At 35.5% G+C, this 23658-nt stretch overlaps 2 protein-coding genes and 1 long non-coding RNA gene across 9 annotated transcripts in view; 1 reads left to right on the top strand and 2 right to left on the bottom strand.

Annotated features, from left to right (window-relative positions):
- The window catches only part of lrrc75ba (leucine rich repeat containing 75Ba), an 83894-nt gene extending 75387 nt beyond the window's left edge, over positions 1 to 8507 (bottom strand). For all 3 annotated transcript variants that reach the window (XM_073910975.1, XM_073910974.1, XM_009304170.5), the window contains exon 1: positions 7984 to 8507. In XM_073910975.1, coding sequence (XP_073767076.1) covers positions 7984 to 8256 — 273 coding nt within the window. In that variant the 5' untranslated portion in view covers positions 8257 to 8507. The remainder of the gene's footprint in view (positions 1 to 7983) is intronic.
- The window catches only part of ggt1a (gamma-glutamyltransferase 1a), a 77939-nt gene that overhangs the window by 28644 nt on the left and 25637 nt on the right, over positions 1 to 23658 (top strand). The window contains 4 exon segments of one of the 5 annotated variants that reach the window (NM_200415.1): positions 13913 to 14025; positions 19783 to 19884; positions 22211 to 22387; positions 22465 to 22595. In NM_200415.1, coding sequence (NP_956709.1) covers positions 22547 to 22595 — 49 coding nt within the window. In that variant the 5' untranslated portion in view covers positions 13913 to 14025; positions 19783 to 19884; positions 22211 to 22387; positions 22465 to 22546. 5 annotated transcript variants of the gene reach the window in all.
- On the bottom strand, positions 10088 to 19823 carry LOC141375896 (uncharacterized). Its single transcript, XR_012384700.1, has 5 exons — positions 19727 to 19823; positions 17204 to 17313; positions 16596 to 16670; positions 15926 to 15971; positions 10088 to 11939 (listed from the first exon to the last, which is right to left on the bottom strand). It is a non-coding gene; the product is annotated as an uncharacterized lncRNA (long non-coding RNA).

Genomic DNA, 23658 nt, shown 5'->3' with positions numbered 1-23658 from the left:
CAGTATTATCTTAAGCATAAAAGGGAAGTATTGGTGTCCATGTAAATGTACTCAGTGAAAGTGCCAGATGAAGTTGCAAGCTGTCAAAGACGGCCCTATTCTCTGCCTTTAAGTTGCTTCCATGAGCCCTTACATTTCATAAGTTTGACGTGTTTCCCCCTTACACGCAACTTTTGTAAAGCATGTGCTTCACTTTGCTGTGTCAGAATCCTTGCTTGTAAAAGACAGCATACTTTAGAATGCTTGGTTTAAGCAAATTTGATGAATGCGATGGTGCGTGTTGATGAATCTAAAGGGATGTTTGTAATCCACTTAGAACCCAACATAGAAATCATTTTTGTTTGTTTTTGGCATTGATTGTTTTGAAATTTAAATGGCACGTACATGCCTGTGTTTTTTATTTCTGTAACAAATAAGGCGTTTCATGATTAATCATGATTAATTACAAAAAAGGGTGATTAATTCATAAATTTTTTTAACCATTGGACAGCCCTACTTTATATTTAACAGATTGAAACTGGAAGGTAAACTTTAATTTATAGATTTAAAAGTGATTCAAATTTTCACAGTAAGTATCCTATATACTTACAAATGAACTTATATTCATGAATAATCGATGCCATTTTTATTGTCTGTGAAAGAAGTCGGTTCTCTTTGCCAAAACTGCATTTATTTGATCAGAGATATATACAGTAAATAATCAATAATAGCAGTAATATGGTGAAATTTAGGGCTCTATTTTAACGATTTAGGTTCAAAGTCTAAAGAGCATGGCGCACAAGAATTAAGGGCATTTTGCTTTTTTAAGGGTGTGTTTTAAGTATAACATGCATTAAACAGAGTATTATATCCTGTTATCTCCTGTTATCTCTGCTTTATATTTTTGTGGACATTGTGATACATTATTTTTTATTATTCATCACTAAATGCATGTATATTAAAAATCTTTTTTTCACATAAATGTATTTTTCTATTCATTTAACTTTTTGGCTATTAAAGAATCCTGAAATGTTAAATGTATCAAGGTTTCCATAAAAAAGCAGCAGACAAAAAGGTTTTCAAAATTGATAATATACTATAATTTAACATTTACTGTACCTTTATTAGTGAATGAGCACCAGAACTTATTGATTATAAAATCAGAAAAAATTTGCTAATAATATTACAATGTTCGCATAACACCGAAGAATAAAAAAATACTTAAAATTCATGTTTGAATCACAGTTATGAATTCCATTAAAATATATATTAAAACAGAAATTTATTTTATTCGAAATATTTTAAAGTATTACTGGTTTTATTGTATTTTTAATTAAATAAATGCAGTATTGATAAGCAGTGTTTTAAAAACATTAACAAATCTATGTGGAGTTAAAGTCAAAATTATAAGCCCAAATATTTCCAAATGATGTTTAATAGAGCAAGGAGTTTTTCACAGTATTTCCTACAATACATTTTTCTTCTGGAGAAAGTTTTATTATTTTTATTTTGGCTAGAATAAAAGCAGTAAAAAAAAACAACTAATAAATTAATTAAATTAAAAAAAAAAAAAAATTATATATATATATATATATATATATATATATATATATATATATATATATATATATATATATATAATTTTTTGGTAATTATTATTAGGTATTATTATAGGTAATTATTATTTTTTATCAGTTGTCTACAGAACAAACCATCATTATACAGTGATTTGCCTAATAACTTGCCTAATTAACCTAGTTAAGCTTTTAAATTGCCCTTTAAGCTGAATACTAGTATCTTGAAAAATATCTATTAAAATATTATGTACTGTCATCATGGCAAACATAAAATAAATCAGTAATTAGAAATTAGTTAATAAAACTTATGTTTGGAAACGTGTTGAAAAAAATCTTCTCTCCGTTAAACATAAATTGGGGAAAAAATATACAGGAGGCCTAATTATTCAAGAGAGCTAATAATTCTGACTTTAATTGTAAGAAGCATGGAAATATGTCTGGCTTCAAACTAGATCATTTAAAAAGTTTTTGTCCCAATTTTCTTGCCACTTCTCACCATTCACTGAAATATGTATGACAAGATAGCAAGCAACAGATCCATTTATAATTCTTGGCAGATGCTTTCTAATCAAAACAACAGATGAAAACAGTAGCCAATTTACATGAGCAAAGCAACAGCGTTTGAGCTCATTTGGAAAGAGAAGAAGAGCAGCTGCAAAAACGAGAACATCCGGAGAATGTCAGCCATGTCGATCTATCTATCTATCTATCTATCTGTCTGTCTGTCTGTCTGTCTGTCTGTCTGTCTGTCTGTCTGTCTGTCTGTCTGTCTGTCCTAATTCCTAACCACACCCCTCTTACTAGTTTGCTGTGAGAGTAATGATGTACAAAAAAAGCTACTCAATATTCCATTTTACTTGGAAGTACAACACCATAAAAGTCTGAGCAACTTTCATTTCATGCATATATTTTTAGTGTTTTATTTGAGATATTTTTCAACGTCAATAGAGAGAGAGAGGAACCAAATACAGAGAGAGCAATACTGCAAAGACAACGGGCAGGATTGTTTGTTTTCCATGATGAGGGAGGAATACTGACAAAATCCTGAAAAATCAAACAGTTTGACTATGATTTGCAATAGACATCCACTTTATGTAAATTAGATTGTCTACTAAGAAATCTTGTAGAACTAAATGACAGGTATGATAATCTAGGGTGAGTTACTGTAATATTTCATTCATTCATTTATTTATTTATTCATTCATTTATTTTCTTTCCAGTTTAATCCATTTATTCATCAGGGGACACCACAGCGGAATGAATTCCTTGTTCAATTTACCCAATTCTCCTATAGCACATGTCTTTGAGCTATGGGGGAAACTGGAGAAAATCCACGCGAAAATATGACTGCGCCACCGTTATACCCTGAGTTAATATTTCCATTATTTATATTAAATGCCTCAAAAATACTAAATAACTGTCATTTTAAATCTTTAAACTTTGTTTCTATCCTTAAAACCACTAGAATTTGCCTTTTTGTTCTCAAAAAGCCTTTAATAATAAAAAAAACTGACTATTACAACAAAAAAAGAGCACTCAAAATCAGAATACATATGTTGTATTACTTTTACATAATTATGTTCATACCAGCCAACACACCCGTTTTGTTATTTCTCCCAGGAAAACTCCCATAATGTCATCCATCAAACCCCGACCCCCGGTACACAGCTTTTTGGTACAGTCTGTAACACCCCGGGTCGTATAGTACCTGATCGCAGCTAACACCACAGTAGTTACACCGAACACTAACACCACAGTAAAGTTACTAACCCCATTCTCAACTTTGTTATTTAGACACACACTGCAAACCTCAACTGCCCCCTTCCTCATGGACTACCATTTTTTTAGAGACAAATGTTGACAGATATTATGTTATCCTGAATTATTGATTTATGGCTGATTTTTTTTTTTTTTTTTACTTTTTGTTCACAAAGGTTATTTGAAACATAAAGCAGACACTGTTTTCTTTAATGTGAAAACCCAAATGTATCTACAGTACATATTCTTATGTAAAATAGTCTATATTTACCAATGATGAAAATATGTAGATTTTATTGATTTTAATTACAAAATCAATGCCACTTTTTATTCATTAATTTTCCTTTGGCTTAGTCTCCTATTATCAGGGGTCGCCACAGCGGAATGAAACACCAACTATTGTGGCATATGCAGCGGCTGCATATCTAGCCACAACCCAGCACTTGGAAACACCCATACACTGAAACATTCACACACACACACTTCATACACCACAGCCAATTTAGTTCATTCAATTCACTTATAGTGTATGTCTTTGAACTGTTTGGGAAACCGGGGCACCTGGAGGAAACCCACACGAACACAGGCAGAACATGAAAACTCCACACAGAAATGTTAACTGGCCCAGCCAGGATTTAAACCAGCGATCTTCTTGCTGTGAGGCGACAGTGCTAACCACTGAGCCATCTTGCTGCCTCAATGCCACTATCTACAGCTTTAAAATGTCAAAGTGATAATCAAGTAAATATTTTACAATGTTTTAGCCATTTACATTTTTTTGTCTAAAAATCATCTACAAAAGGTGTATGTTTTGTACAAATAAATGCGTATGAATGATAAGACTGCACTCTTTACTCATTTCATTGTCTATTTCAAATAGCGTGTGTGTTTTTTCTCTCTTATTTTTGCGCATGACACACTTCTGCTTATGAGCTGTGGATCTGCACTCATCTGTCATCGGCGCTGGCCTCTGTCTCTGCTGCTCTGTACAGACATTCGCAGTTATATTTGAGCATATGGGTCACGGTGACAGAACAAATGTACCATAGACGCATCCAGACATTAGCATGAAGAGTTTGCGTTGAATCTCGACAACCAATAACGCCAGCAACAAATCCAGGGAAATGATTTTTGTGCACAAAGTGACTCACTGCTGCAGTCCCGAGCCATTTGCACAGTGGACGACTGAAGTGGAAATGCCAAGCTACTTTTCACCTTACTGGATACTTTAAAGGGATAGTTCATCCCAAAATGAAGACTGTCATTATTTACTCACCCTGGTGTTGCTCTTTTTGGATGACAAAAGATAGTCCTTTTTATACTGTCAACTGATTAACAAGCAGGTTTAAGCTTTCAAAAAAATGATGCGAAAGTTTCAGTCTGATGCAACGAATGGCATATATTGCAAATGTTCTGGTTATATGCTCTATAAACAAATATAAATGTGCAGGAAATCCTTGACCTTTTGCCTTCATACATGAGTGTGCATTCATGAAATTCTAGGCGCTGCAGTTGAAGGATATTTCACACCAAAAATGAACATTTTAACACAATTTCCTCACACCCAAAGGGTTGTAAACTTTTATGAATTTCTTTCTTCTGTTGAGCACAAAGGAAGGTATTCTGAAGAATGTTGGGGGGAAAAAACTGTCATTTATATGCAAATATCAAGAAAGAAATTCAAACTGGTTTTGAACAAATGGAAGATGAGCAAATGATGGCAGAATGATCATTTTTGCATGAACTATCCCTTTAATAATGTTTCTGTGAAAAACAGACAAATACATCATTGTTTTGTATAGATTGATGAGAAAGTTAAATACAGTTGAAGTCAGAATTATAAGCCCCTCCTGTTTATTTTTTCCCCCAATTTCTGTTTAACGGAGAGCAGATTTTTCAATACATTTCTAAACATAATAGTTTTAATAACTCAATTCTAATCACTGATTTATTTTATCTTTGCCATGATGACAGTAAATAATATTTGACTAGATATTTTTCAAGACACTTCTATATAGCTTAATGTGACATTTAAAGATGTAACAAGATTAATTAGGTTAACTAGGCAGGTTAGGTTAATTAGGCAAGTTATACGATGGTTTGTTCTGTAAACTATCGAACAAATATATAGCTTAAAGGGGCTAATCATGTTGGCCTTAAAATTATTTTTTAAAAATTAAAAACTGCTTTTATTATAGCCAAAATAAAACAATTAAATTTTCACCAGAATACATTTTTTTTTCAGAAATACTGTGAAAATTTCCTTGATCTGTTAAACATAATTTGGGAAATATTTAAAAAAGAAAAGAAAATTCAAAGGGGGGCTAATAATTCTGACTTCAGCTGTAAATAAGTAAATAAATAAATAATATCTTAACTGATTTCCAGGAACTTCTGGTTTGAATGACAGTTGACATTGAAATGTAATAACTTCTTGCAACAAGCAAAACATGTATTTGTGTATTATTATGTCTAGAAACTACATGGGTTGTGTTTTGTGTTGCATTTCTATTTAATTTCTCACATTGATCTGCAGCAATAGTATCACATGAACAAGCAGTCGTGCACAAAGACTACTGCCATGTTACAGATTTCTGTTAAATGTTATTGTTATAATATTGTGTTTAAATTAATATTTTTAATAGGAAGCTATACAATATTACATTTGTGCATATACATTAGATTAGTCAGTACTGAAGCCAAATCTGGAGCTTATCTAACAAAGCAACTTACGACAATGGTCCAAACACTGGTACACTTAAATGTATATCTTATAGAAAAATATTAAATACAAATTTTAAAAAAAGGAAAAACCAAAAGAAGCAAAAAAATATATATATTTTTTTAAATCGAAAAAAAGTAGTTGAAATTAGTAAGTTGTAAGTTGTTTTGCTTAAATATAATTGTATTATCTGTAAATTTATAAATATGTTTGGTGACAAAAATATTATTTTAATAAATATATCTGTTTACTAAATCTGTTTTGTCTAAATGCCTAAATTCATTAAAAATTGATAATTTATGAGCATAATATTATATATATTTGTATATATAATTTTCTTTTTAATCTGATACACACTATAAACACTGAAACTTAAAAAAAATACCTTTGTACTTAATGCCAGCTGCTATTCAGTATAATCCCTGGACAAGCATTAATATGCTTTTTTAATGTTTCCCTTTGTGGTACAAAAAAAGAGAAACTAACAGCTTTAATATATAACAAATGATGATGTCTGAGATTTAGACAATGAGCTTAAAGTAAAATTTCACTAAAGATTTGGTGACAGTTCAGTTGGGATAGTTCACCTAAAAATGAAAATTCTGCTCTTATTTGATCACAATTCACTTGTTGAAACCTATTTGAGTTAATTTCTTCAACACAAAATATTATATTTTGAATAATGCAGGTTGCTGGGACACATTGACTTGCATAATACAAAAAAATATATATATTACTGAAGTCAATGGGTGCCAACCAGCATTTTTCGAAATGTCTTTGTTTGTTTTCAACAGAATTAAAGGGTGAAGTTAAGGGTGATTAAATTCTGGCAGAATTTGGAAAATTATGAAATCATTTTTGGGTGAACTATCCCTTTAAGTGGGCTAAACAAAAGTGTTTTTAGATTTATTTACTTTTTACTTAAAATATTTAATAAGAAATATTTGCAAAAAAATAAATAAATTTGAAAAATCATATTTATTTTAAATATTGTAAACCTTACAGACCCCAATGGAAAACTAAATAAGACTCTTTTTGTTTGATTGTTTTCTAGTCACATGACAACAAAATGGCTGCAATGTTGTTTATCAAGGCTGTGTCTGAAATCGGATACTCTTTTGAGTAAAGCGGATTTTAAGAGAATGTTCAGTATGATATTTATGTTTGTAGTATATTTTTTGTTTCACTCAGTGATCGTGCTGGCGTCAGCTGTGTTGCTTCTCTTCCATTTTTAAAACCACTCCCGTGGCCTCATGGGATATAAGGTGTCCCATTGTGCACATTTCAAGATCTCGATGAAAGCAATAAGTCATTCAGGTACTTCGTCACATACTGTTACTGCCTACTATATAGTAAAGAAATCTAAAATTTCGAACACAGTCACTGACTTTATTAATTTAATATCAAAATGGTAATTTAAATGAATCATTGAGTATATTGAATTAAATTTAAAAAATGTGCATTGACGTTTATATTACAATAAAATGTTTTTTTTAATATAATAATTCATTCATTAATTTATCAGGGTTCACCACAGCGGAATGAATCGCTAACATGTTTTACACAGAGGATTGAAATAATAATTATCCTTTTAATAATATATTAAATAAAAATAATAGCAAGATATTTACACCAATAATTTATTTCTCAATAATTTCAGCTGTTAATGATACTTTTGTTTTTTTTAATCTCCTGTCATATATCAAAATCATAGAAACTGAATATAGGCTATGTAGCCAATATAAGAATATTATACAAAGGATTTCAGCATTTTGTGACCTGTCTTTGCCCACTCATTCACCTATGCAACATTTGTGCAATGGTAAACATTATGCATTTGCGATGATCTGCAAACGCACAATCAGTGAACACAAACTCTACTCTGTTTTCCAGCTGTCAGTGTGTGATGCACATGTTTATAAAGCACTGCAGGACATCTCCCCTCACCTTCCTCAACAGTTTGAGCACGTCCGTCGCCTCTTCTATCTTCCTCTCCCGGAGGAGCTTCTGCATCTCCCGGATCCAAGCGACCCGCCGGACATACGGGCTGTGGTTGCTTCTCCTCAGCATCCCGGGCAGCTTATCCGACCGGAGCATCAGCGACGTAAACAAAAAGTCTCCGCCGCGGTCGCTCTCTCCAGTGCTGTCCAGATGCTTCCGTCGCCTCCTCGAGAAATTCTCGTTGTCGAGACTGTTCTGTCTGCTCAGTCTGGAGCCCATGGTTTTGATTAACACTAAAATGCACAATTTTACACTAAATACGACGCTCTTACCCCTCACGGCGTCACCATGGCAGCCCGGATGATACTAACGCCCAGCGGGCTCCACATCGGTCCAAACTTGAGTAGCACGTACTCGGTCTTCCAGCCAGCGAGTGTCCTTTGTTCGGTTTTCCAAGCGACACAAACATGTGTAGTAGTTCGAGCAGGGGAGACGACTGTGTTCTGCTCTTTATCGTCCTTGTGTTTGTCAGCAGGACGCGTCCGCCTCTAGTTGATATTCAGTGGATGAGGATGATGGTGATTCTCTCCACAGCACCACGCGTGGATCATTACCGAGGGCTGTCCTGCTATTGGCTGCCGGGGTTTCTTGTGTATCTGACCCACATGCCCAGAAAGAACCGTCAAAACAACACCGTCGAATTGGTACTTTTTAGCTGTTATTGCACTGACAGATGTGCAAGTTGCGTTTTTTGGTGCTAAACAGCAAATAAATCAAAGCACATTGTGGCTTTTGCAAATGTATTTGCATGTAGAAAAAAATTTTGCTGCACATTTGTATACTGACAAATGAACACGGTTTCTTCATTATTTTACTCGAATTAGCCTATCATTACAAATAATAGACTACTATTTTTTAAGTCTTTAAGAATAATTTTGTGACTAGCTAATAAAAGCTAATACGCCTTAATGTAAATTTGAGTTGAGCTTGCATAGTAAAACAGTTGTTCCAGTGGAATGCTGTTAAAACTCCAATTAATTTTCTCTTCAGGAAAACAGATGTTTTAAAAATGACTGATGATAACCCTTTGAAGACACTTCCGTTCTGAGCTTTGAGGTTTTTATTTGATTGCTTATACTTTTGTTGAACTCATCCGTTCACTTTAATTTTAAAACAACACTGTTTAAATGTAAAACTTGTGCAGAACTATGCAGAAAAATCTATTTTATTTCTAGTAATCTTATTTTCGAATCATTCCCTCACTAGTAGTACATAAAAATTTGTAATTGGGCAATACAGTTAAAATATTTGAACCATTACTTTGTTCATTATTTGGCTAAAATCAAAAAGTGTTTAAATGTAATAACAAAGTTACAATGTAATTTTTAGATTTCCGTTTAAAATTTAAGAAACTCTAGGTGTGGTGTATATATATATATATATATATATATATATATATATATATATATATAGAGAGAGAGAGAGAGAGAGAGAGAGAGAGAGAGAGAGAGAGAGAGAGAGAGAGAGTAACGCATTAACTTAAATGATTAATCTGAAAAGATTAACACATTATTTCTACTACACAAATTAATGGTTTGACCCCAGCTTTTTGGTGTTATTGCAGTCATATCATTGTGTGATGGTAATGTGATCATAGATGATGGATCAAAGTGTGATGCTGCTGAAAAAAATTGCATGTGCTGAAAAAGTATGTGTTGATGCTGGTTTCCTGGCTCTTACTGGTCCTTTGGTTTTTAGTTTGTCCAGAAAATTGCAAACAAAACTCATTCCATCACTAAATGGATATGCAGTGCAGATCCATCAACATTGTTCTGGACTGTACTATTATTAGGGACTAATGTTACAATTAAACATGAACTTTATGATACTGAATTTCCATTGCACTTACTGGAGACCACTGGACATCAGAAACCAAAACTGCCTCAGTGTTACAGCACCAATCGAAGAGAACTGACATCTGCACGTATTTGCTTTAGACTAGTTAAAAATAATAAATTTTAAGGCTCTTTGAACACTGCACATCTATTGTTTCATTCTGATTTAGTTTAGCATTTAATCTAGATTAATCAGAGACCATGATTGCGATTTTAACATGTTTTAAGTTTTTAATTGATCGACAATCAATTGATATATCAATCAATCGATCAATCAATCAATATGAAAGGTCAGCGCATCACAGGTCTTCCGCAAGCATTAAATGGCCGTGACATATTTGTCTCACTGAAGACCTTCTAACAGATATTATGGCCTAGAAAAAGCTTTTCACTATCTATCCAAAGTGACATGACAAATGGAATAGACCTTAGCTAAAGACCTTACTGATATCCCTGTCTGATTTGCAGACTTGCAGCCTTTTTCAAAATATCAGCTGAAACTCCAGGTCTTTTTTCCAATGTGAAGACAAGCTAAAAAAAAATAAAAATCTGTAGGGGATGGACCACATTTTTTAACACATTTGAGCCCTTACCAAATGAGCATATACTGTAAATGGAAAAGTACTTATATTTAAACACTATTATTTAATAGATGCTAGCTTAATCATTAAATACTGCTTATTTGTTATATGGATGCCTAATAATACATTTTTATTATTGAACACATATCTATTTCAAATGTTCCAAATGATTAAACTGAACTGTGGCTATCCTGATTTATAATGTTTTTCATAATGCTGCTTCTTTGTACATTATAGGGCAGATAAACTAACACTTTCAATCTCTCCAATTAAGAACAATTTACAAATCAACTGATTTACTTTACACATGCTCAGTTCAGTTCCCCTTCGGGAGAAAACTTCAATGATATGAGAAAACTTCCACTATGAGGATTTCATCAGAATCTAATCATCTGAAAGAGCATACAATCAGGCCAATGAAATACCAATGAATTGGCAGCGTCAGCATGCACAGCTGGCGCTACTTACAATTAATCTTGTATATAAGCACCGCATGTAACAAGATGAGGTATCTTTTTCACTTCATATCCTATCATGAGACTTCTGAGAGAGTCAATGAGAGTTTCTCCAACTGTTACAACAGAGAGAGAGAATGAGAAGTCGGGCTGCTTTTCCTGGTCCAGAGTGTGTGATACGTGGTGGTAGACGGCCGAGCTGGGTTTCTTCCTTGTCTGGCGTTTTCTTGGTTTGATCCTCTATAGCGGTATGTATTGTTGCGAATTTCCTAAAAGAGCAACACGGTTGTGCAGCATGTCTTTTTCAAGACGTCGCTCCGAATGTGCGTTTCTGGATACGGTGGTTTCCTGTCCTCGGATGATGGGCACAAGCACTGCGTTTCATGTCTGGAGGTCCAGGAAGGGCTGTCATTGTTTGAGGATTCAAACCCGCTCCCACCCTCTGTGACTCAGTGGAGGAGTCAGGTTATTATGTTGTTGGCATGCCCATTGGTCTGCCTGTATTCTGGGTATAGGTGCCAGCTAAGTGCGATCCCCAGTGTCTGTCAGGGCCAGTAAACAGAAAAAAAAAAAAAATGCAGGTGAAGACAAGGATTTATTGTAGAAGGCAAAAATCAGATCAGTTCATAAGCCAGAATGCAAAATTTAAAAAAAAAAATCTTCAAAAGGCAATGTCTCAGTCTCAGGGGGAAAATACACAAAACCTCAGTTCAACAAATGGAACAAAAATGCTCTTCAGCAAGCAGTCCTCTCAGCCTAATAGAAAGAACAAAAAACTATTATAGTCCAAAAAATGAACAACAAAAAATGGCAAAAAAACACTTGCAGACTTTGCTGGAATAGTTGAGGGGGAACGAATGACTGGAAAAAACCAGGAACAAAAAAATAGACTGGGCAGTAGAAACAGAGGCAGGTGTAATTTTCAGAACCAGGCCAGTGTCCAGGACATCATACATTCAGGCAGCACAAGAGCAAAAACTTCGGGCAAGCCAGGGTCTACACAGAAAGGCTGGGAAGGTAGGGAGAGAGTCCTGGAGTCAAACAGACAAAGGTTAACTAAAAAAAACAACAATCTGGCACTGAACAGCACAAACCAAGAGAATAAATAGGGGAGCTAATGAGGAGAAAATAAGCAAAGACAGGTGAAGCAAATCAACTAAAATTATGAGAACGAGGGGGTGGAGAGAAACAATCAGGAGCACAAACAAAGGAACATGTGGCTAATACAAACAGAACAGATAGAACCAGCTGATCAGCCAGGAGTCCTGACGCTGTCGATCTCATATGCTTACTCAGCCACAATGTAGTCCCCCCTCTTAGGCGGGTTTGTGTCTTCCCTCCCCGCTAACCATTTTTCCAAATGTCTTCTCGCAACCAGGTCTTCCTATTTTGGCAGCGTCCTCCCTATCGGAACTGCAAGCTTTCCCAACATATTATCATATTTAAAATTCCTAGAGTTTAACTAGGTGCATTTTTATGATACCCGAAAAATATATCTGAACCTGAAAAACTTCTTAATAACTGAGATAAGTAAGAGCCAGGGAACATGTTGGAAGATTGCGTGAGTTCCTCACCAGGGGCAAGGTAAGTTTCAATCACTGTGCTGTTTTCCACAGATTTCCCCATAGTGAAAGTTTCCACATAGAATTAAAGTTTCCCTCCTGAAGGGGAACACAACGGTTACTAAAGTAACCCTCGTTCCCCTAGGGGGAAACAGAAATGCTATGTTCCTTCGCCACAATGATTAGCCAAGAAAGGCTCATTAGCTAGATAAGGATGCCTCAGCTTGGAACGTGCAGCAATTATATACAAGATTAATTGTAAGTAGCACCAGCTGTGCATGCTGAAGCTGCCAACTCATTGACATTTCATTGGCTCTTTCAGATGATTGGATTCTGATTAAATCCCTATAGTGGAAGTTTCCTCATAGCATTTCCGTTGCCTGAGGGCTACCTTAGTAATCGTTGCATTCTTATGCCACAGTTAATAATCGTAAAGCCCTATGGAAGCTAAAAAAGCATATTCTAGAGGGGAAAAACTAAATTTGAGGTAAAAAATTATTTAACTTTTTAAATAAAAAGCAAAAAGTTTTGGTTCAGTGTTTTACTTGTCCTCTGTGAGCCCATAAATCAGGGGTTCCCAATTCAGTCCTGGAGTGCCGGTGTCCTTTAGAGTTTAGTTTCAACCCCAAACTGACACATCTGTACCAGCTAATCAAGCTTTTTCCAGGTACTAGAAACTCCCAAACATTTTAAGTATAATCCTTATTTCGTAATGTTTCATCTGACCCCGGTTGAAATCAGAATTGTACATTTCACCCCAGGGGATGTTATAGCTAACCCAGATTATATATGGGGTGAATGGTAACTTTTTACTCTTTCTGTTTGAAACTGAACTATGCATTTTCTGTTTGTGCTACAAGGATAGCATCTGCATCATTTCATATTTTAACACACTGGCTAAAAATACCTCAAAGATAGCGACTCAAATTTGGTTTTGGCCTCTCATGAAGTGCTGAATTCTGTTTCAAGACCAGATAGAAGAAAGTGTGAGGTTTCAACGAACAAGTGAAGTTATAGTGAGCTTCATTAGTTTGTACTGACACAGCCTGACACCAGGTTTATTCACCCAGTTACACTCCCTGTGACAAGGCACCCCTTTACGATTGTAGTGTGCTTAAAAACTGCTCTTAAGCTCTAAAAACTGGTCATGCACATCCGTCAAGTGCATGTTTACATTGGAAACAACAGAATGTAGTGGATTGTAATATTAAAATCTGTTCTGTGTGAATGAGCCCTTACTGTGGCTGTTGTGTGTAGTTGTCAGGAAGGACCAAGTGTTCTGTCTACATCATAATGAACTGTTTAAACTGTAGTTGTTAAGAATGAGTTAATAATACTGTGCCCCTCCAGGTAAAGTCATGACATAATGATACATTAACAGATCATGGGTACATGTTGGTCAAATTGCGTTTTAATGAACATTGTTTTTCATAGAGTGAGTTGGTTGCTGGTTCAAGTACAGGCTGGGCCAGTTGGCATTTCTGTGTGGAGTCTGCATGTTCTCCCTGTGTTCGGGTGTGTTTCATCTGGGTGGTCCGATTTGTAGGTGAACTGGGTAAGCTAAATTGTCTGTAGTGTATGAGTGTGTGTGTGAATGAATTTTTCCCAGTATTTGGTTGTGGCTGGAAGGGTATCCGCTCCATTAAATATATGCTGTAATATTTGGTGGTTCATTCCGCTGTGGCAACTCCTGAAATAGAGGCTAAGCCAAAGGAAAATTAATAAATAAAGTGTTAATTAAGAGATTAATTACCAAACATGTACTAACAAGTAATTCATTATTCACACATGAACTCAAGTGACTCATGTTGTGGTTAAAGTTAGTTTTAACTTATGATTAGTCCATAACAAAGTAACATTTAGTTTACATATTAGTATATCGTAATCTTTATACTGTTACTGTAAAGTATTAACTAATTAAGCATTAAGTGTTAAAATAGATATTATTATTACAACCAAATAAAAACATTAAAAATCAAGCCAAAGAGCCCAAGTAAGCAAACCCTGCTTTCCACAATGGTGAAAAAAAATGTTTTCTGTTATATGAAATATGCAAATGTTCTGTTTTTCAGATATCTAAAATAGTTCATTAAAAAAATCACCATGGACTTTTTTTTTTAAGATGTCAGGCAGAAATTAAGTCAAATAGGTTTGTTCAACAGGCTCATTCTGAAAATGTTGCCTTATATATTCCTGGAGATGGTGAATTATGTAGCCAGAGCTATGTATGGCTGCATTTGTTCTTTAAAATGAATGCCATGGGCCGGTTTGTCAGCGCTCCTTTTCGTGCTTACCAGCTGACCATTTACCTCTGTATTCGGCTTTTCCGCTATTACTAGTTTGTCCAGTGGCTCGTCAAATACATCAGAGGATTTGTGACGCAGAGCGGAGTAGACTGTGACGACGGGATTCGAGTACGGTGAAAAATGTGTAAAGATTGCAAGCAAGACAAAAATAGAAATCAAAAAATAAAACAAATAAGTAAATAAGAGGGTGAGACTGTTGTAAAATCTGAAATTGTGGTAGAAATCAAACTGGCAAGAGGGCTTTTCTTTTTCTGGATAGCGCTTCAAAACACTGTCGGTTGAGTTTAAGGAATGGGGTGGCTGGTGTTAGTCGTTCGGTTGATCAGTTAGTCAGTCAACAGCAGCCTCTAGTGGATTTATGTGAGAACAGCAGGTGCGAATGGCACTAGCGAGAGAAATTTGAGATATCAAAAAGCGTACACAGCAACCTCTGGTGGATTCATGAAAACAAAAACTGCAAAATAACATAGCTCCTGGTACCAATTTGGTCCTCTCCAAAAATGTATATAGGGGTACGTAATCAGAATGAGCATGGGTTGGGTTTGTTGATTTCATGTAAGGCTGTCACCCCAATATGGTCCTTATGCATGTTGCCCAGTTGCCCCACATAACACCCAGTTGGGTTATATGTGAGATACATATAAGCTAATTAGATAGCTTAATATAAGTCTTTCAATCATCATAATTTAAATGTCACTTATCATGTCCAACTGTGTATGACCACACACTACGCCCATATTCTGATGCTACGTTCTGAAAATGTTGGATTGTTGTAATTCAACTTTGACTCAAATATGAACAAACCCAACCGTTGAGTTAAAGGTGCAGTATAGGTAATTTGCCTAAATGCTAATTGGTTAGCATAATATGTATGAAACAACCCCTCTCCTGCCACAAAGACATGCATCCTGAAATCATGAGCGCGCACATTAAGGAAGATGTATTTTATATTTTGTTATTAAACTAAATAAAAATCTACATTATCGATGCTTTAAAAGTACTTTATAAAATTGAAAATAGTCATATCAATCTTTCACCCGAGAGATTTCAGTGGCTGAATAACACTTGTGTGCATATAATCCATTTGCAACACAACACAGTCTACATCAGCTTTCTGTGACTAATATAAAAATTAAAACGCAACATTACCTGTCTAAAAGAAATACTTCATCCATGGTGTCATCCTTCCTTCAGCCTGAAAAAGAAAAGTAACTCCAATATTGATTCAAGATTTTAACAAATTTTGATTTAGTGTTTGTTTTTACTGCTGTCACTCATGTCCACATGACCGCTGCACATGTGTACGTGCAAACAACAAATCTGCGTGAACAGGGGGTGCACAGTTGTTCAAATCTACATTTGTTGACAGACGGTTTGGGCTACTTATCAGAATTATGGTAAATGTCGGCCCGACAAATTTTAATTGGATGAACATTTTTTTAGTCTTACACCTTTAGCCTTACCCAGAATACAAAATACATATACTGTAAGTACATTTTGATCATTTATCTAATCAACACTACTGGACTGTAAAGAGAATTTCAACCAGCACAACAAAAAATTATTCTGAAGACAATTACCTACTGCACCTTTAAGTATAATTGATGTATGTAATAAAATAATAAATAAATATCACAACTGTATGACAACCCAGCGTTTTTAGAGCTTAGTAGCAGGAGTTCTAGCAGAAAAACATTTTACAAAATTCATCATAACTCTTGTCCAAACAGTCATCAGATCTCAATCCAATGCCTTTGGGATGTGCTTGAATGTGAGCATTAGCTGTAATGTAAGTGAATGCTTAATCTCAGTGACTCACTGGCTCAATAACTGTTAATTCCCAAAACGTCTCAATGACCAAGTCACCGCTCCCCTCAAATACCAAAACAAGACTCTACATATTGAAAACAAAGACAGATTACATGCTTTAGTGAGAATTAAAAATCATGGTGTGGCATCATTTTTCAATAAGGGCTGAAATAGAATCATTTCAAACTGACTTAAATGATTGTGAGCATTAACTGGATCAACCAATCAAATAACATTTTAGAAGTTGTTTGGATAGTTGATTTTTCCAATTCAATTGTATAGTAGGCAAATGGTTAACTTTCTCTCTCTCTCTGAAATTGATGGCATAAAAAGTGTGTCTGTGCATGAATATTTCTGTATATTTATTCAACAACTTATTGAGGTTTCCTGGCACGTATTGACTGCTAAATAAAAAAGCATTTTAACAAATCCTGAACATAAAAAAGAAGGAGCTGAAGACAAACTACAGACAAATTACAGTTCCTGCTGACACGCGCTTACTGAATTGAGGATGATGGGACAAAAGGTCCCATGAACAGGTCTAATAATGCTTCAAGTGTCTTGGTCTATTATGAAAAGTGCTGACTTGCTGTTTTTATGGTGCTGTTATTACGTAACTGTGCTCTTTGACGCCACTTTCAAGCATTCTGAGTGTAAGAAGGTGCTAGAAGTTTCTGCAATATAGTGCCAAGGGTCTGGAAGGATCTTCGGCGTAAAATCCCTGGGAGCTTTACAAACACAAAAAGTGACATTTTCAAAGTCAAGTTTGTCATTCATTTAGCTGAAAGTCAACAACAACTGCTTCCGAGAAATCTTATGCAACAGACTGTGCTGACTCACATACTTTAATAATAACATCCGCAAGTCTGAGATAAACAGGCGAAGATGAGTGAACATGGTGAAATAACTTTGATAACTTCAAAGGAATGACTTCAAATCTGTTTCACCATTTTGAAATATGTGGGACAGTATATTTGGCTGTGATGACTCAAGTGGACACGGACAATTTGTTCAGAACTTGATATCCATCACCATTTCAGAACGATCCAAAGAGCTTCTTGTTCTTTGGTGGAAGAAAGATCTTTTGTACAAGGGAATTTACATGGCCAATGTCACAGACTGTTCTTATAGAAACAGTAAATTAACTTTCACTGACAACGGTGACAAATCTTCAATGTTTTGATCTATTTTATTTTATTTATGTATTAATTACATTTTTTTAAATGTAAAATATAATCCCATATGTTGTCATGGACTGTTATTTTTGTGTAAATGTCTGGTAGGGAGGGCGGGAAGATTGTCTTGTCATCAAGACTACAGTAGTTTGACCTCTAAAAGCTCATATAAGCTCTTAAAAGCAGGGTGAGGTTTGATGAGTAACACCTGCCTTTTTGTGTAATACTAGACTTTTTGACAAATCATCTTGTCTCAGCCAATCATCAAGCAGGTCTGAGACCAGGTTGATTTATAACCTCTGGAGTTAAACTTTAATTAGCACAGATTATATCTGTCCTCAGCCCCATTCACTCTTGTCCTGATACATACATTTATACAGGAAAGGCATCCAATCTCTGGATTATGGTTCATCAGAATAAATCGTCTGTGAGGTCTGTCTGTCTGTCTGTCTGTCTGTCTGTCTGGATTTCTGTCTGCTTCTGTCTTTCTTTTCCATCTGTTTACTTGTCTGTTTATTAATTTCTGTCTGTCTGTGTATCTTGATTTTTGTCTGTATCTCTCTTTCTATTTGCATCTGTCTGTCTATCAGTTTATGTATGTCTGTTTGTCTGTCTGTCTATCACTTCATGTCTTTATGTCTGTCTGTAAATCAATTTCTGTCTATCTCGATTTATGTGAGCATCTTTCTTTTTCTGTCTCTCTGTGTCTATCACTTTATGTCTGTGTGAATCAATTTTTGTCTGTTTATATCTATATTGATGTCCATTTTGTCTGTATGTACATAAATTTCTGTCTGTCTGTCTGTCTGTCTATTTGTCTGTCTATCTGTCTGTCTGTCTGTCTGTCCATCTCAATTTTTGTCTGCATCTTTCTATTTCCATCTGTCTGCTTGTCTATCTATCACTTTTTGTCTGTCTGTCTGTCTATCACTTTGCCTATCTATCTACACTGAGGTCTGTCTGTCTGTCTGTCTGTCTGTCTGTCTGTCCGTCCGTCCATCTGTCTGTCTGTCCATCTCAATTTTTCTCTGCATCTTTATATTTCCATCTGTCTGCTTGTCTTTCTGTCTATCACTTTGTGTCTATCTATCTATACTTTTGTCTGTCTGTTAGTCTGTCTATATCAAGTTTTGTCTGTCTGTCTGTCGGTCTGTTTGTCCATCTCAATTTTTGTCTGCGACTTTTTATTTCTGTCTGTCTGCTTGACTGTCTATCAATCACTTTATATTTGTCTATCTTTCTGTCTGTCTATCTGTCTTTCTGTCCATTTCAATTTTTTGTCTGCGTCTTTCTATTTCAGTCTGTCTGCTTGTCTTTCTGTCTATCACTTTGCCTGTCTGTCTGTCTGTCTGTCTGTCTGTCTGTCTGCCTGTAAATCAATTTCTGTATGTCTGTCTGTCTTGATTTTTGTTGGCATCTTTTTGTCTGTGTGCCTTTCACTTTATGTTTGCCTGTAAATCAATTTCTGTGTCTTTCTATATTGATGTCTGTTGTCTGTCTATCAATTTCTATCTGCTTGTCTTGTCTGTTTGTCTCAATTTTTGTCTGCATCTTTCTATTTCCGTCTGTTTGTTTTGTCTGTCTGTGTCTATCATTTTATGTCTGTCTATCTATCTATACTGATGGACTGATACTGATACTATCTGCCTATCTGAATTTTTCTCTGCCTGTCTGTCTGTCTGTCTGTCTGTCTGTCTGTCTGTCTGTCTGTCATCTAATCACAACACATTTTGCAATACATGTGCTTTGAGATAAATGTAAATTAATTCAATATACACATACTGTAGAAACTTCTCTACTGGTCTATACTGTGAATATCTATTTGTTTGTCTATAAGATCAGAAACATTTTTTTACTCGATTGGCTGTGCACAAGTATAAATCTCTCTGAACTCTGCATGCTGGCATTACAAATGGTATATAGAGTGCTGTAATAAAAATCGAAGATTAATTGTTATCAAACTCACAGGAAAGCTGAAAACTGGTGATTGTGGTGTGTAACTGTAAAGGGTTTATTCCCCAGGTCTGCTGAGCTGGGCGACATTTCACTGCTGTCAGATTCTCCTAAAAAATTACCAAAGTTTTACATCCGTCCTTCCATTCATGAACAGCACATGTTAAAAAGGTGATGCAACTTCTATGTATATTTTGGGGATCAATGTTCTTCATAATTACAGCATGTTGCATGATTATACACTGCTGCATGTGTATAATTGAAACTAATTGTTGCTGTTAATTGATCAATGCATTCATTGATTGAATAAGAATGATAATACATGTCGTGGTGATAAGTGTGTTTGTGTGTGTGTGTGTGTGTGTGTGTGTGTGTGTGTGTGTGTGTACAAATTGTGACAAAAATTTTTTTTTTTTTTCTTTCGACGTTAGGCATCAAATCTCTCCCTTTGGGGTCTAGTTTTAATTCAGCTTTTTGTGAAGACATTTCAAGCTAAAATTATGGGAAATAAACACTTTCAACAAACTTTTTGGAATCTATAACACAAGCTTCAGAAAAACACAACTCGTCACCTTAGAACTATAAGGTTCTATCTGACATTTTTGTCAAAATTGGGTTATTGGCATGTTCTTATTAAATGACAACTTATTTACATTTATGGAATGGGTTTTTAATAAGTTGTTTACATTTTAAGACTTTTTTATTTAAAAAAACAAATGTTACACACATACTGATTACTATGGAATGCAAAAACTTTAAAGCTCATTATCTCAAGATCATTCAGAACATGTGATAGAATCATATAATTCCAAGGTGACAAACTGCTTAACCTTCCATTTTAGCATTGCCTCTTCGTTAAAATAGTTTTAACAAGTGTCAACTGAAAACCAAGTGATCTGAGGAGCTTTACAGAACATGTCATTTGTATATTTCTAGAATCAGCTTATCTTGCTCTGAAAACAGCTTTTTCAGGCTCAAACTATGAAAATTGCATATGTGTGTGTGTGCATGTGTGTGTGTACAAATTGTAAAACAACAACATTTAGCTGACTTAAAAGTAAATAATTCTTTCTTTATGGTGTACGTTATTATAAAAATTAAGTCAAGTCATTTTTCAGTTACAACAAGTTTACCTACTTTTAAAAAGTATGTGTGTGTGTTTTGTGTGTGTAGTTAATAACAATCTACTACATGTTATAATAAACAAAAACCTAAAAACTATTCTTAGCATAAATCATAAATCAAACTATGCCCTCAAATCAGTGGTCTCAAACTTAATTCCTAAAAAAACAAGGAACCAACCACCTCCAACTCACACCTGCATAATAAGCTGCGTCTCAAATGGCACACTTATGCACTTACACACAACATAGTATATGTATGTAGTGTTATTCCTAATGGAGCACTAATGTTTTTTTACTAAGAGGAAATTCCCTGATAAGGTTTGATGGTTGCCAAATCAGTGAAATAAATGATCAAACTATTAAATAATACCTGCCATGAGTGTAACCGCATTCACCATCAAGAGGTGCTATAATTACTCTCATAGGAGAATTTTGCTTTCACCATCCAAAATAAATGAAGTTATCCAACATGTGTGCCCGATAGCTCCGCCGCTTTCGCTACGTGACCAAAACTGTAGTCCTTGAGTGCGTGAAGTGTCCATTAATACACACTTCATTTAACGGCTGAATGAGTTTCAATGTGAACGCACTACTTGCACTTTTTATACTACAAAATGGTGTTGAATAGTGCATAAGTAAGCGATTTGGGACACACCTGAGCTGCGTCCCAAATCGCATACTTATGCACTATTCTACGCCATTTTGTAGTAGAAATAGTGTAAGTAGTGTGTTCACACTGAAAACTCTAAAAATAATAAGTGCACTTTAATTACCCGGATGATGCACTCATTCAGCCGATAAAATGAAGTGTGTAAAAATGGACACTTCACGCACTCAACGACCGCAGGTTTGCTTTCATAGCAGAAGAGGCGGAGCTATCGGACGCACATGTTGAATAACTTTATTTATTTTGGATGGTGAGAGCAAAATTCTTCTACGAGAGTGATTATAGCGCCTCCCGATGGTGAATGCGGCAATACTCATGGCAGGTATTATTTGATAGTACGGTCGTTTATTTCACTGATTTGGTGATCGTGAAACATCATCAGGGAAACGGTCTGAATTTCCGCCTAGTAAAAAAACATTAGTGTGCCATTTGGGACGCCACCACATACATGTACTATCCTGTTGAGTGTGTAAGTGCATAAGTACATAGTGCATGAGTGCATAGTGTACAGTGTGCCATTTGGGACGCAGCTCTATAGTCTCTAGTAGTCTTGAACATCTTGATTGATTAATTGAATCAGGTGTGTTTGATTAGGGTTGAAGAAACACTGTGTAGAGCTGTGGCCCTCCAGTAAACGAGTTTGAGACCTATGCCTCAAATGGTTTTTGTATCAAACGTGCTGAACTGACGTTCTGTCTCCATCCAGGAAAATGGTCAAGAAGTCTCTTGTTGCTGGGATGGTGGTCTTGCTTGTGGCAGCCGTGGGTTTTTTCCTGGGTGTGTATTTGGGGATCGGAAACAAAAGACTCACTGTGTCCTCGGACCACTTCTACTCGAAAGCAGCCGTGGCAGCAGACGCTGGGAAATGTTCTGAGGTTGGGAGGTAAGAGTGCAAAAAAACATAAAAGTTTCAATGTATATCATCGTCAATCACACACTCAGCATGCTTTATGTTTGCAGGGACATCTTAAAGCGCAATGGTTCAGCAGTCGATGCTTCTATTGCAGCTCTATTGTGTGTTGGGCTCTTCAACGCACACAGCATGGGCATTGGAGGAGGGCTGTTTTTCACAATATTTAATGCGTCTACAGGTAAAAAAGCATGGACATTCTTTAGCTGATGAATTAGCCAGGAATACAACCCATGACCTTTGCATTGTTATACCTACTGTATACTTATGAAATGGTGTTTTTAAAAACTTTTTTTAGTAATGTCTGCAAAGTTAGGGTGTACTCACACTAGGCTATCCGAACTGTGGCCAGGCACATTAGACTCCCATTTCCCAGTTCGTTTGACAAGTGTAAGTGCTCAGAATTGGGCCCATGTGCAGTTTAGTTGGCTGGCCCAGACACGGTTAGAAGAGGTTTGCCAGAGCACGGTTCGGTGGAGCTCTGGCGCGGTATGCTTGTAGTATAAGTGCAAAGTGCACCTGTTGAGTAAAGTGGGTCACAAACCGGATGCACCACTCAGCACCGCTCTGCAGCATGCATATGATAGTTTGAAGTTACACACACTGGACCCATTTGTATGTTATTTAATATGAAGCTATTCAGTTGGCGCTCTTTGGTGGGGCAGAAATATGAACAGTGTCCTGAGTCATAGCTGGGTGCTGCAAAAAGCCACTATAGCGGTGCCGGTGTGCGTAACCTGATAGAAAACTGTATAGAATTCTAAAATGCATGGTGCTGCGTGTGCGACCCCCTTAACCCTGGAAGACCTAAATATAGAAAAATTTGAAATATTTTCTCAGATATTGTTTTAGGAGGCCTTAAATGTAGGAATTAATTTTTTTTTTTTTTTAACATTTTGGTGAGTTTTTAGGGTAATGTTGTAATATTGCAATGTTGGGCCTACCTGTGAGCAGAATTTCTGTTTTTGTATTCACTTGTCTTAACAGGCATACAGATCATTTAAGCCTTCATTTGCAGGGTTATTCACTTACTTAGCCGCATAGTAATATGTATATCATGCTTAATAGTCACACAACAATCATATTTTTTAGGAAAAAGCATTTATTAATGAAAAATTTGGAATAAAAAATTAGTCACATTCAGTGTGTATTGATCATATGAAAAGCACAGATGACACAGGTGAAATTCTTGCTGTAGATATTGTAGGTTTGACCTTCTTAAAGTGTGGAGGTGAGAAAACAGT

Source organism: Danio rerio, chromosome 8 (genome assembly GCF_049306965.1).
Source record: "Danio rerio strain Tuebingen ecotype United States chromosome 8, GRCz12tu, whole genome shotgun sequence".
Lineage (NCBI taxonomy): Eukaryota > Metazoa > Chordata > Actinopteri > Cypriniformes > Danionidae > Danio > Danio rerio.
This window is presented reverse-complemented; position numbering and strand designations above follow the sequence as displayed.